The following is a 12392-nucleotide window of genomic DNA, read 5'->3' on the forward strand; positions in this document are numbered from 1 at the left end:
GACATTTTTTACAAACCCACTGACTCCCACAGCTACCTGGATTACACCTCTTCTCACCCTACCTCTTGCAAAAATGCCATCCCGTATTCCCAATTCCTCCGCCTCCGCTGTATCTGCTCCTCGGAGGACCAGTTCCACCACAGAACACACCAGATGGCCTCCTTCTTTAGAGACCGCAATTTCCCTTCCCACGTGGTTAAAGATGCCCTCCAACGCATCTCATCTACATCCCGCACCTCCGCCCTCAGACCCCACCCCTCCAACCGTAACCAGGACAGAACACCCCTGGTGCTCACCTTCCACACTACCAACCTTCGCATAAACCAAATCATCCACCGACATTTCCGCCACCTCCAGAAAGATCCCACCACCAGGGATATATTTCCCTCCCCACTCCTTTCTGCCTTCCGCAAAGACCATTCCCTCCGTGACTACCTGGTCAGGTCCACACCCCCCTCCAACCCACCCTCCCATCATAGCACCTTCCCCTGCCACCGCAGGAACTGCAAAACTTGTGCCCACACCTCCTCCCTCACCTCCATCCAAGGCCCTAAAGGAGCCTTCCACATCCAAAGTTTTACCTGCACATCCACCAATATCATTTATTGTATCCGTTGCTCCCGATGCTCTCCTCTACATTGGGGAGACTGGGCGCCTCCTAGCAGAGCGCTTTAGGGAACATCTCCGGGACACCCGCACCAATCAACCACACTGCCATGTGGCGCAACATTTCAACTCCCCCTCCCATTCTGCCGAGGACATGGAGGTCCTGGGCCTCCTTCACCGCCGCTCCCTCACCACCAGACGCCTGGAGGAAGAACGCCTCATCTACTGCCTCGGAACACTTCAACCCAGGGCATCAATGTGGACTTCAACAGTTTCCTCATTTTCCCTTCCCCCACCTTACCCTAGTTCCAAACTTCCAGCTCAGCACTGTCCCCATGACTTGTCCTACCTGCCCATCTCCTTTTCCACCTATCCACTCCACCCTCTCCCCACCCCCGACCTATTAACTTCATCCCCTCCCCCATTCACTTATTGTACTCTATGCTACTTTCTCCCCACTCCCACCCTCCTCTAGCTTATTTCTCCACGCTTCAGGCTCTCTGCCTTTATTCCTGATGAAGGGCTTTTGCCCGAAACGTCGATTTTACTGCTCCTCGGATGCTGCCTGAATTGCTGTGCTCCTCCAGCACCACTAATCCATAAAAACAATAAGTCTATTTGAATTGTGATCACCACCAAAATGCTATCCCCAATACCCTTCAAACTACGTTTCATAAAGTTAAATCCAGAATTGTTACCTCGCTTGTTGGGCTTGCCATGTTTCAGCTAAAAGTCTTTAGCTTGATCATCTTAACTAAGTAGAAAGAAATGTGGAGACAAGTACTTCCTAATTTGACTTGAAAATGTAAAACAAAATTTTAAAACACTAACTAATTGAACGTTTTATCCCCCAGAAATGTTGGAACAATAGAAACAACTGAAATGGATGGGTCAAACACCCACAGAACCAGGATTTTCCCCCCTAGTTTTATCATCCAGGAGTGGTTGCTGGGATCTTGAAGCACTTTAGAAGCTCTAATTCCTCTGTTACAGCTAAAATGTTTGGGGTTTTCTTCCAGCTATTAAAATTGCATGCAAGAGAATTGCATATTTTACTGAATTTGACTTTGCTAAGGGTGTGTTTATGGCATATTACTATATTGGAAATGTTAATTATAGTAGTTAATATTATTTTGTCAAACATTTCAATAGTTACAGTTAAGCCAATTATTTTAAATTTTCTGCATTTTAATTATAGTGTGTGAATAAAATGTGTTGTGTGTTAAGCCTGGTAGTTTTACCAATCAAACTGCACCCGGAACACAATGCCTTTAAAATAACAAAAAACGCTAGGGTCTAGACTGTCGTCTTAATATATTTTGCGGGGATTTGGTTTGGTCCATAACACTTTCAACAAGCATTATTCCAAAACAATAAATGCATTTATTCCTGTCCATGGCTATATTAATTAATTATTTCAAATAAATAATCAAAATTTGATTCAGAGCAACTTCAAAAATAAAATGGCACAAATTATTTATCTCCAACTACAAATAATCATCCAAATCTTATAACAATCACATTTGGCTGTAGTTACTGAATTCAACTGTGTAGGCTTTCCCCATTTGCGCATCAAGTGTTAAGTAGGTGTTTTGCTTATTATTTTACCTCATGTCTAAAGGATTGTGAATCCTTTCCAACCAAACTTTGAAGGAAAACGCATTACATTAGGTCTGTCAGAATTTGATTCTTGGACATTAGTAATAATTTCTATGAAATGATCTTTATAACAAGTGCCATGGACATATAAAACAATAGCATAAGGGTCAGTTACTCACCAAGTTGTGAATTACGTTTGTTAAAGTCCACACAACAGGAACAGTGAAGAAAGGAATGCTCAAGAGTACGATATGAAGCATTCCAACACCAAGTGCATATGTCAGCCATATTCCACGGCTGTTCATTACTCTTGTGTTAGGATTCACTTCACTGTGTGCAACACCAACATTCATCTTTATACCTGCAAGCATTTAAAAAAAAGAATTCCTTGAAATAAAGTATTTATATTTATTTGAATCAGACAAAGGACTTAATAGTTGAAAGCCTCAATTTGTTAAGATACTTAAAAGGACTAATGCTGTACAGGATCCAATTGGTAGGAGTTCCCTCAATTTTTAAACCACTCTTTCTTCCTATCCATTCTCATTTTTGTAATTCATTCCAAAAATGTGCAGGTTAGATGAACTGACAACGCTAAATTGCCCATAATGTTCAGGGATGTGTTGGTTAGGTGCACTACAGGTCTGAGTCCACAAGGGATTCCCTGAGCTGTCTCAAATCTGTATTTTAACAGTTAGGTGCACTCGTCAGGGATAAACGTAGAGCAGTAGGGTAATGGGTCTGGGTGTGATACTCTTCAGAGGATCGGTGTGGACTTGTTGGGCCGAAGGGCCTATTTCCACACTGTAGGAATTCTAAATCATTGGATGATGTCATTAACAAGGTCAACATCCACTATCCATCCTTAATTTCCCTTGAAATGAATAGTTTGCTAGGAGATATCAGAAGGGAGTCAAGAATCAATGACATAACATGTAGGCCAGATCCGGTAAAGATAGCAAATTTTCTTCCTCAAAAGGAAATTAATGAATCAGATGGGTTTTTCTAACAATTGGCAATTTCATGGTCACCTTCATTGAGACCAGCTTTCAGTTCCACATTTTATTAATTACTGTAAATTTAAATGTCAGCTGCCATGAGGAGTCCAAGCACCCATGGTCTGTGGTTTATTAGTTCATTCCATTACCACTGCATTATAACTGGCAACATTGTTACCCCCAAAGTTTATGAATGCACACAGAATATTTGTGGCATAGAAATAAAAATCCTAGGACTTTTCACTAATGATGTTTTAATATAACTGTGAAATACTATGTCCAATGCTGCAAGGCATACTGATATCTTGATGTAAATTGTGCAAGCTATGCATTTTTTAGGAAGCCATAATTTACCTGATATTGCATGTTATTGATCCAGTGAAATGCAAAATTTGAGAACTGACGTGATGAGGAAAAGCAAACCGTACAGCAAAAGGTGATTTGAGCCACTCTTTCATCTTGGATCCTTGTGAGAACAATTCAAAGCCAATCCTACTGCCCTGTTTTGTCTCCAACATAATTTTTGTTTTGCCGCCAATGTTTGTCTTGTTTTTTCTATGAAAGAAAGCAATGTTCTCCGTGCTATGACAAAGAATTCCACATTCCAAAGACTTATTGCATAAAGGTATTTCTTATAACCTCTATCATCACTTTGGTTTAATTTTAAATTAATAACCCTGATCTGACACTGCAACCAGAGCACCTTGATATTTTTACTATACATACTCTAAGGCTTAAAATGTATTTTCTATAACTGCTCAGAGCAATCTAACTTGTTCAAAAATGTTCAGATTTACTTTCATTCATGTATATTCCTACCTATAAAACCCAATGTGCCAGCCAAATGTTTGGTTTAATCTCCCTGAAACTGAAAGTCGTTATGCACATGGAACACCTACATCCCAATGTTCATCTGCATTCATCAGCCTCACTACACTGAATGTATGCTGCCACTTTGCTTTCTTCAAAATGTATAACCACCACACTTAAAATTGGTCCTACCAGATGAACTTAAGTACATCTTCCTGAGGCTTTTAACTTCATTGTTCCTCACCCACCAACCAAGAGAAACAACAGCATTAGAGGCAGTTGAGAGAAGGTTCACTAGGCTGATAGCAGATATAGAGGGACTGTCTTATGATGAGAGGTTGAGTAGGCAGAAGAATGAGCGGTGATCTTACTGAAACATACAAGATTTTTAGAGGATGCAGAAAGGTTGTTTTCCCTTGTTGAAGAGTCTAGGACCAGAGGGCATTATCTTAGAATAAGAGGTAGCACATTTAAAACACAGATAAGGAGGAATTTCTTGTCTGAGGGTAGAGAATCTGTAGATTTCTTTATCGCAACTGGCTGCAGAAGCTGGGTCATTAAGTATATTCAAAACTGAGATAGACAGATTTTTAATCAGTCATAGGGAAAAGAAAGGAAAAGGAGTTGAGGTTGGTCAGATCAGCTGTAATCCCATTGAATGGTGGAGTAGACTTGACAGATCAAATATCACACTTCAGCTTCTGTGTCTTATGATCTTCTTCCAACTACACTATAATGTTCAATTCTACCATGACTTAAAAGACACAGTAAGGAAGAAAAGCAAGTTGTTAGACATGATTGATTTGACCCAACCCCATATACTGGTCTTGGTCCTGTATACGTTTTTTTTGTTTGCCAGTGGTATAAAAGAACGTTTGACAGTATTAATTGCTCTTTGAAGATGAGTTCCAAACTTCTATCACCCTCTGTATAAAGAAACATTTCGTAAGCCGCTCCTGAAATAGTTTGGCCCTCTCTCTCTTAATCATACCCTCTCATCACTTCATAGAATAGAATCCCTACAGTATGGAAACAGACCCTTTGGCCTGACAAGTCAACACCAACCCTCTGAAGAGTATCCCACCCAAACTCATTCCTCTACATTTACCCCTAACCCACACATCCCTGAACACTGAGCAATTTAGCATAGCCAATTCACCTAACCTACACATCTTTGTATTGCAGGAGGAAAACCAGAGCACTCAGAAGGAAGTGTGATATTTGCAGACACGGGGAGAATGTGCAAATTCCACACAGTCACCAGAGGCTGGAATCGAACACGGGTCTCTGGCGCTGTGAGACCGCAGTGCTAACCACTGAGGCACCGTGCCATTCTATTCTATGAGTCCCCAACTACAGACTTTCTGTTGAAAGTTAAGATCCTCACAAGATCTTATTAGTCACATTCTTTTGATAAGAAAAGCTGTCCATTATGTCTACTCTGTATTTTTCCACACTTGCAATGATTTTAGGTGTAAGGAAATTTAGTTATGTGAATAGATTGGAGAACCTGGCATTTGTTTCCTTGGGGAGGAGGAAACAAGGAGATTTGAGAAAACTGTTCAAAATCGTGAGGGATCAAGGACTAGAGAACAGATCAAAGGAGATTAATTGAGAAAAGAACCAAAACTGAAATGAGGAAACTGTTTGTTTCACAAAAATTTATGATAATCTAGCAGTAAGGAGGTGATATCACATTAAATCAAAACTTTCAATGGGAGTTAGAGGAAAATAAAATGCAGGGCTATAAAGAAGGGTGGGACAGTGGTGCTACCTGAATTGCTCTTGCAGAAACACTGCACAGACTTGACAGGTTAAATCGCCCCAATCTGTGCTGTAATTTTTCTATGATTTCCCAGCAACATTCAGTTAATTTGATGGAAAGGTTACTAAATGGGTTAGGTTGGGACTGAACTTTACCCTTTCCCAGGCTAGCATCATCTTACTAGCCTTTCTTCAATTTTACATTGAATCTAACTACTTCCAGTTATCTTACCAGCATCGACTTTCGCTGTTTGATTCTGGGAAGTAAATTTCTCACTTTGTCAGATGAGGTTAATGACCTGAAATGAAAACTGTACTCCTAACTTAAAACTTCAATACCACCAGCAGCCCCTGACCTTACTTCAGCTGTCAACATATCCTTTCAGTCCTTTATTAATCACCTAAATTATCTTTACCCTGTTTTAAATTGAGATTTCACCTGATGTCATTGCCCTGTTATTCTGGTATATATCAAAGTTTATTGTTAATGATAGCCTTGGGTCGGTGATTGAAAACTCATTTCCCAATCAGAATGTTATGGGTTGAAGTCCACCATCTGAGACTTTAGTACATAAAGTAGGTTGACATCTCAGTGAGGTAATGTGTTCCACTGTGAAAAACTATTTCAGCTGACACTGAACTTTGAGCCCATTTCGTGGCACTACTCAAAGACCGAGTTCGTTCAGTGCCCTGGCTAGGATTTATCCCTCAATCAACACAACAAAACGTATCATCTTGTCATTGCTTCATTGCTATGCACAGATTCGCTGCTCAAATATTCTACATTGCAACAGTGGATGCTTGGTGTATCTAACTCTGAGCCAGGAGACAGAGATTCAAGACCCATCTGCTCCAGAGGTCACAGTCATAGCTCTACAGCACAGAAACATACCCTTCAGTACAACCTGTCCACACTGACCAAATATCTTAAATTAATCTAGTCCCATTTGCCAGCATTTACCCCATATCCCTCTAAACCTTTCCTATTCATGTATCCATCCAGATGCCTTTTAAATGTTGTAATTTTACCACCCGCCACCACTTCCTCTGACAGGTCATTCCATATACACACTATCCTCTCCATGAAAAAGTTGTCCCTTGGGTCCCCTTTAAATCTTTCCCCTCTCACCTTAAACCTATGCCCTCCTGTTTTGAACTCCCCTACCCTGGGAAAAATACCTTGGCTATTTAACCTATCTTAATGATTTTATAATCCTCTAAGGCCACCCCTAGCCATGGACACTCCTGGGAAAATTGCCTCAGCCTGTCCTTATAGCTCAAGCCCTCCAACCCAGGAACATCCTTGTGAATCTTTTCTGAACCCTTCAAATTTTGAACATCTTTTCTATAGCAGGGAGGCCAGAATTGAACTCAGTATGCCAAAAGTGGCTTAACCAATGTCCTGTATAGCCACAGCATAATATCTCAACTCCTGTACTCAAATGCACTGAACAATAAAGGCAAGCTTACCAAATGCCTTCTTCATTACACTGTCTACCTACGACTCCATCTTCAAGGAGGGAGTTGTTTAGCAGAATCTACCATTAAGTGTATACATCCTGCCCTGATTTGCCTTACCAAAATGCAACAGCTCACATTTATCAGCCTATCGCCCCACTGTACTCAGTTTTTACTGTCCAGTACACCACCAATTCTGGTGTTATCTGCAAACTTACTAACCATTGCTCTCATATTCACAGCCAAATCATTTTGCATAAATGACAAAAAGCACTGGACCAGCAATGATCCTTGCAACACATTGCTGGTCACAGGCCTCCAGTCCAAAACCACCCTCCAAAATGTGGAGATGCTGGTGTTGGGTTGGGGTGTCACATGACACTAGATTTATTTGAAATCACAAGCTTTACGAGTGTAGTCCCTTTGTCAGGTGAAATGCGATGGAAGCACACAGAACACAAAATGTATGGGCAGAGATATTAAAAGATCACACAATTGGTGTGAGTAGAGTGTCAAATAATACGTCTCTGCAGGTGACCAAAGAGAGTGTTAGACTCTGTGAGTAAAGTGCCAGTAGCTGAACAACCACCAAAGAGAAGACCTATAATCTAGTTAAATGATGCAGAGAGATAATTATCTGCCCATAAATTGTGTTGTGCGCTTCCCTCTCACTTCACTTGACAAAAGGGCTATGCTTCGAAAGCTTGTAATTTCAAATAAATTTGTCAGACTACAACCTGGTGTCATGTGACTCCTGACTGTCCATCTTTCAAGCTAAATTTGTATCCAAATAGCTAGCTCACCCTGGATTCCATGCTATGTAACCTTGCTAACCAGTCTACCTGTAAAATGCCTTGAAATCCATATAGACAAAATCTACCAAGATTGGGTTGGGATATCTGGTTGGCATGGACGGGTTGGACCAAAGGATCTGTTTCTATGCTGTACATCTCTATGACTCTATGGCTTCATCAGCATCAGTCAGAAGAGGAATGGAACTGGGTGTGTTACTCTTCGGAGGGTCGGTGTAGACTGGTTGGGCCAAATGGCCTGTTTCCACACTGTAGGGAATCTAATCTAATCTTCTTTGTCACTGATAACATCTCTGAACAGGTTGATATAGAAAATATCTACAACAGTTGATGGATTTTCAAAGTATCTCTGTGTAGGCAGCACTTCAGGTTATCCTTAAGTTGAGAAATGCACAAATGTGATTTCATTTCTTTCCTCTCCCTCTCATTTTCAATGCTTGGTAGAATAGCTTAACACACAGAACATTACCTAATAGCTCTTTAATAACGCAGCTGCACCACTTTTTTCCTCAAATGGTTTGGATGAGGCGTTTTAACTTTCAAGTCTAAACGTACACAGTTCAGTTATAACTGCTATTACACTACAGTTATTAATGCCTTCACATTTATTGTTTAGTGTTGTATTATTGCAGAAATACTGCTTAATCCAGACTCCAAATGATATCATTGCGTCTTGTAAAAGTAAAATCTGCACTCCCTCCCAAAAACTTAAACTGATTTCATGTTCCAGACTCCGGTTAAAGATTTTAAAATCTTAAAAAGGTACCGAACTACGTAGATTCACAAACATCCAAAGCAAAAAGAGTTGGCAATTCTTAAAAAATAAATTTTAAAAGGCCATCCAACAGCCACACGTCCCCAAAATCTAGAACAAAAAAGGCAAGTTGTGTTGTTTGTGTCTACACTTTTACTGTTTAAGCGAAAAGGAAACTCCCATCAATCTGAAATACGATCACAGTCTACGGCTGATCTGACATCTTGCCAACTGTACTGTACTTCCGATATCATTGTCAGGAGGGAAATAAAATAAATACTTATGTCTACCTCAATACAGAATTTTGTCATCATTGGCTATGCAATTAGATTATGACATTCATTACCTAATATACGAAGCTGACGATCAAACTAACCCAACAACGCCGACTTTAAAGCCGCTAAAACCTTATGCAACCTGCAATCAGACCAGCGGCTTATGTTGAAAGGGGAAGGCAGCCATAAACAAAAGGCCACGAAGAACAACGGGGGAAACAAAAAAGGGGACTCACAGAGCCCAGAAATCACCGGGAGAAGACAGGCAGGAGTGAGGGTGATGCAGGCAGCTCAATTTTGGGTGGTCACTACCGCAGCGATGTCCCCAGCTCAAAGTCATACACCCCACGGCCTCGGACCCAGCTTCCAGGTAGATAGATGGAAACAGAAGCGCCAACGGAAGTTACGCCACGTCACCTGAGTGACAGACACGACCGCCGGGGACATCCAACCAGCGACTAGTCTGCGCGAGCTGGGGGGCGGGGCTTCCTCCAACGGTGGAGGCGCGCGACGAGCGGATGGCAGCAGCGGGTTTTCGGAGTGGACATACCAGGTAACCATGAGTAAGAACGGAGTGAATGCACCATGTAATAATGAGTGTAAACCCACAATGTGCCCAGCAGTGACTGTGTGCCCTGTGGGCACCTGGGATATATCCTAAATTATGTCAAGCTGTTATTTGCAGTTAACCTGGAGCATGTCTACTCGGGACTGGGAGTGAGCCCTGTGTATCCATCCAGGTCTGGGAGTGGATAATAGAGTCACAGAGCACGGCCTCTATTCCTGATGAAAGGCTTTTGCCCGAAACGTCGATTTTCCTGCTCCTCGGATGCTGCCTGACCTGCTGTGCTTTTCCAGCACCACTCTAATCCAGATTCTGGTTTCCAGCATCTGCAGTCCTTGTTTTTACCTATGGTCCAACCAGTCCAAGTCGATCATAATCCCAAACTAAACTAGCCTGCACCTGGCCCACATCCCTTCAAACCTTTCCTATTCATGTACTTATCCAAATGTCTTTTCAATGTTGTAATTGTACCCACATCCACCAGTCCTCGGGAAATTCATTTCACATGCGAACCACCCTCTGGTGTAAAAGATTTGTCCCCATGTCTTTTTAATAAATCACTCTCCTCTCACCCAAAAGCTGTGCCCCTGAGTCTTGAAATCCCCCATCCTAGGGAAAAGACAACTTGCATTGATTCTATCTATACCCCTCATTATTTTATAAACTTCTATCAAGTCTCTTCTCAACCTCCTATGCTCCAGTGAAAAGAAATCCCAGCTTATCCAGCCTTTCTTTATAAGTCAAACTTTCCATACTCGGCAACATCCTGCTAAATCTCTTCTGAACCCTCCCCACCTTAATAATATCCTTCCTTTCACTGGGTGACTAGAATTGTCACAGTATTCCAGAAGAGGCCTCACTGTTGTCTAGTACAGCCTCAACATGACTTCCCAACTCCTATCCTCAAAAGGTCTGAACAATGAAGGCAAGTGTGCCAAATGTCTTTTTAACAACCCTGTCTACACGTGATGCAAACTTCAAAGAATTATGTACCTGAACGTCTACGTCCTTCTGTTCTACAACACTACCCAAGGTCCTACCATTAATTGTATAAGCCCTACCCTTGTTTGTTCTACCAAAAATGCAAAACCCCACCTTTATACAGATTGATTTGCATATGCCATGTTTCAACACATTCACGTATTTAGAGATAGAGGCCTACAGCATGGAGGCAGGCCATTTGGCTCAAACTGGTCCATGCCGACCAAAATGACTATCAATGTTAACCCTGCACTTGGCCCATATCCTTCTAAACCTTTCCAATCCATGTATTTATCCAAATGTTGTTAATGTACCCGCCTCAACCACTTCTGCTGGCAGCTCGTTTCATATACATACCACCCTTTGTTTAAAAAAGTTGCCCCTCAGGTTCCCTTTTATTCTTTCACCTCTAACTTTAAACTGATGACCTTTAGAACTTGATTCCCCAACCATGGGAAAAACACTGAGTACATTCATCCTATCCATGTCTCTGATGTTATACATTTCTATAACATCCCCCACCTCAGTCTCCTACAGTCTAAAGAAAAATGTTCTAGCTTGTCCAACCTCTCCCTATAACTCAGACCCTTGAGTCCAGGCAACATCCTTGTAAATTTCTTGATAACATCCTTCCTGTAGCAAGGTGACAAAAACTGAACACAATACTCTAACTGCAGTCTCACCAATGTCCTGTACAACTGCCCATAATTTCTCAACTTCTATATTCAGTGCCCTGACTGATGAAGGCCAGTGTGCAAAACCCTTCTTCACTGCCCTGCCTACCTGTAACTCCACTTTCAGAGAACTATGCACCTGAACTCCAAGGTCCTTCTATTCCACTACACTACCATTCACCATGAAACTCCTACTTGATTTGACTTTCCAAAATTCAAGATCTCACACTTGTCTATATTAAACACCATTTGCCATTTCTGGGTCTACTTCCCCAGCTGATCAGGGTCCTGCTGCAAATTCTGATAGCCTTCAGCACTGACCACGGTACCTCCTATTTTAGTTTCATCTGCAAACTTAGTAATCATGCCTTGAACTATCTCATCCAAATCATTGATCTAGATAGCAAATAGCAATAGGCCCAGCACCAACCTGTGAGGCACTCCACTAATCACAGTTCTCCAGTCCAACAAGCATCCTTCCTTATTACCCTCTGCTTCCTACCATCAAGCCAGTTGTGTATACAATTTGCCATCTCCCCCTGGATTCCATGTGATCTAACCTTCCAGGACATCCTACCATGTTGTGAGACTTGAAAGGGTTCAGAAAAGATTTACAAGGATGTTGCCAGGGTTGGAGAATTTGAGCTACAGGGAGAGGCTGAACAGGCTGGGGCTGTTTTCCCTGGAGCATCGGAGGCTGAGGGGTGACCTTATAGAGGTTTACAAAATAATGAGAGGCATGGATAGGATAAATAGACAAAGTCTTTTCCCTGGGGTCGGGGAGTCCACAAATAGAGGGCATAGGTTTAGGGTGAGAGGGGAAAGATATAAAAGAGACCTAAGGGGCAACTTTTGGGTGGTACGTGTATGGAATGAGCTGCCAGAGGATGTGATGGAGGCTGGTACAATTGCAACATTGAAGAGGCATTTGGATGATTATATGAATAGGAAGGGTTTGGAGGGATATGGGGTGGGTGCTGGCAGGTGGGACTAGATTGGGTTGGTATATCTGGTCGGCATGGACAGGTTGGACCGATGGGTCTGTTTCCATGCTGTACATCTCTATGACTCTATGTGGAACCTTATCAAAGGCTTT

The 12392-nt window shown here is 41.9% G+C and overlaps 2 protein-coding genes across 5 annotated transcripts in view; one reads left to right on the top strand and one right to left on the bottom strand.

The window, feature by feature from the left end:
- The window catches only part of ormdl1 (ORMDL sphingolipid biosynthesis regulator 1), a 20786-nt gene extending 11335 nt beyond the window's left edge, over window positions 1-9451 (bottom strand). The window contains exons 1-2 of one of the 2 annotated variants that reach the window (XM_043692853.1): window positions 9313-9451; window positions 2385-2566 (exon numbers count right to left, since the gene is read on the bottom strand). In XM_043692853.1, coding sequence (XP_043548788.1) covers window positions 2385-2558 — 174 coding nt within the window. In that variant the 5' untranslated portion in view covers window positions 2559-2566; window positions 9313-9451. Of the gene's footprint in view, window positions 1-2384; window positions 2567-9147 lie in introns of both variants that reach the window. The other variant, XM_043692854.1, reaches the window with a different exon arrangement.
- A 105-nt stretch (window positions 9452-9556) lies between these two features.
- The window catches only part of pms1 (PMS1 homolog 1, mismatch repair system component), a 113717-nt gene continuing 110881 nt past the window's right edge, over window positions 9557-12392 (top strand). For all 3 annotated transcript variants that reach the window (XM_043692840.1, XM_043692842.1, XM_043692841.1), the window contains exon 1: window positions 9557-9629. The gene's annotated coding sequence lies outside the window, so the exon portion shown is untranslated. The remainder of the gene's footprint in view (window positions 9630-12392) is intronic.

Source organism: Chiloscyllium plagiosum, chromosome 7 (assembly GCF_004010195.1).
Source record: "Chiloscyllium plagiosum isolate BGI_BamShark_2017 chromosome 7, ASM401019v2, whole genome shotgun sequence".
Lineage (NCBI taxonomy): Eukaryota > Metazoa > Chordata > Chondrichthyes > Orectolobiformes > Hemiscylliidae > Chiloscyllium > Chiloscyllium plagiosum.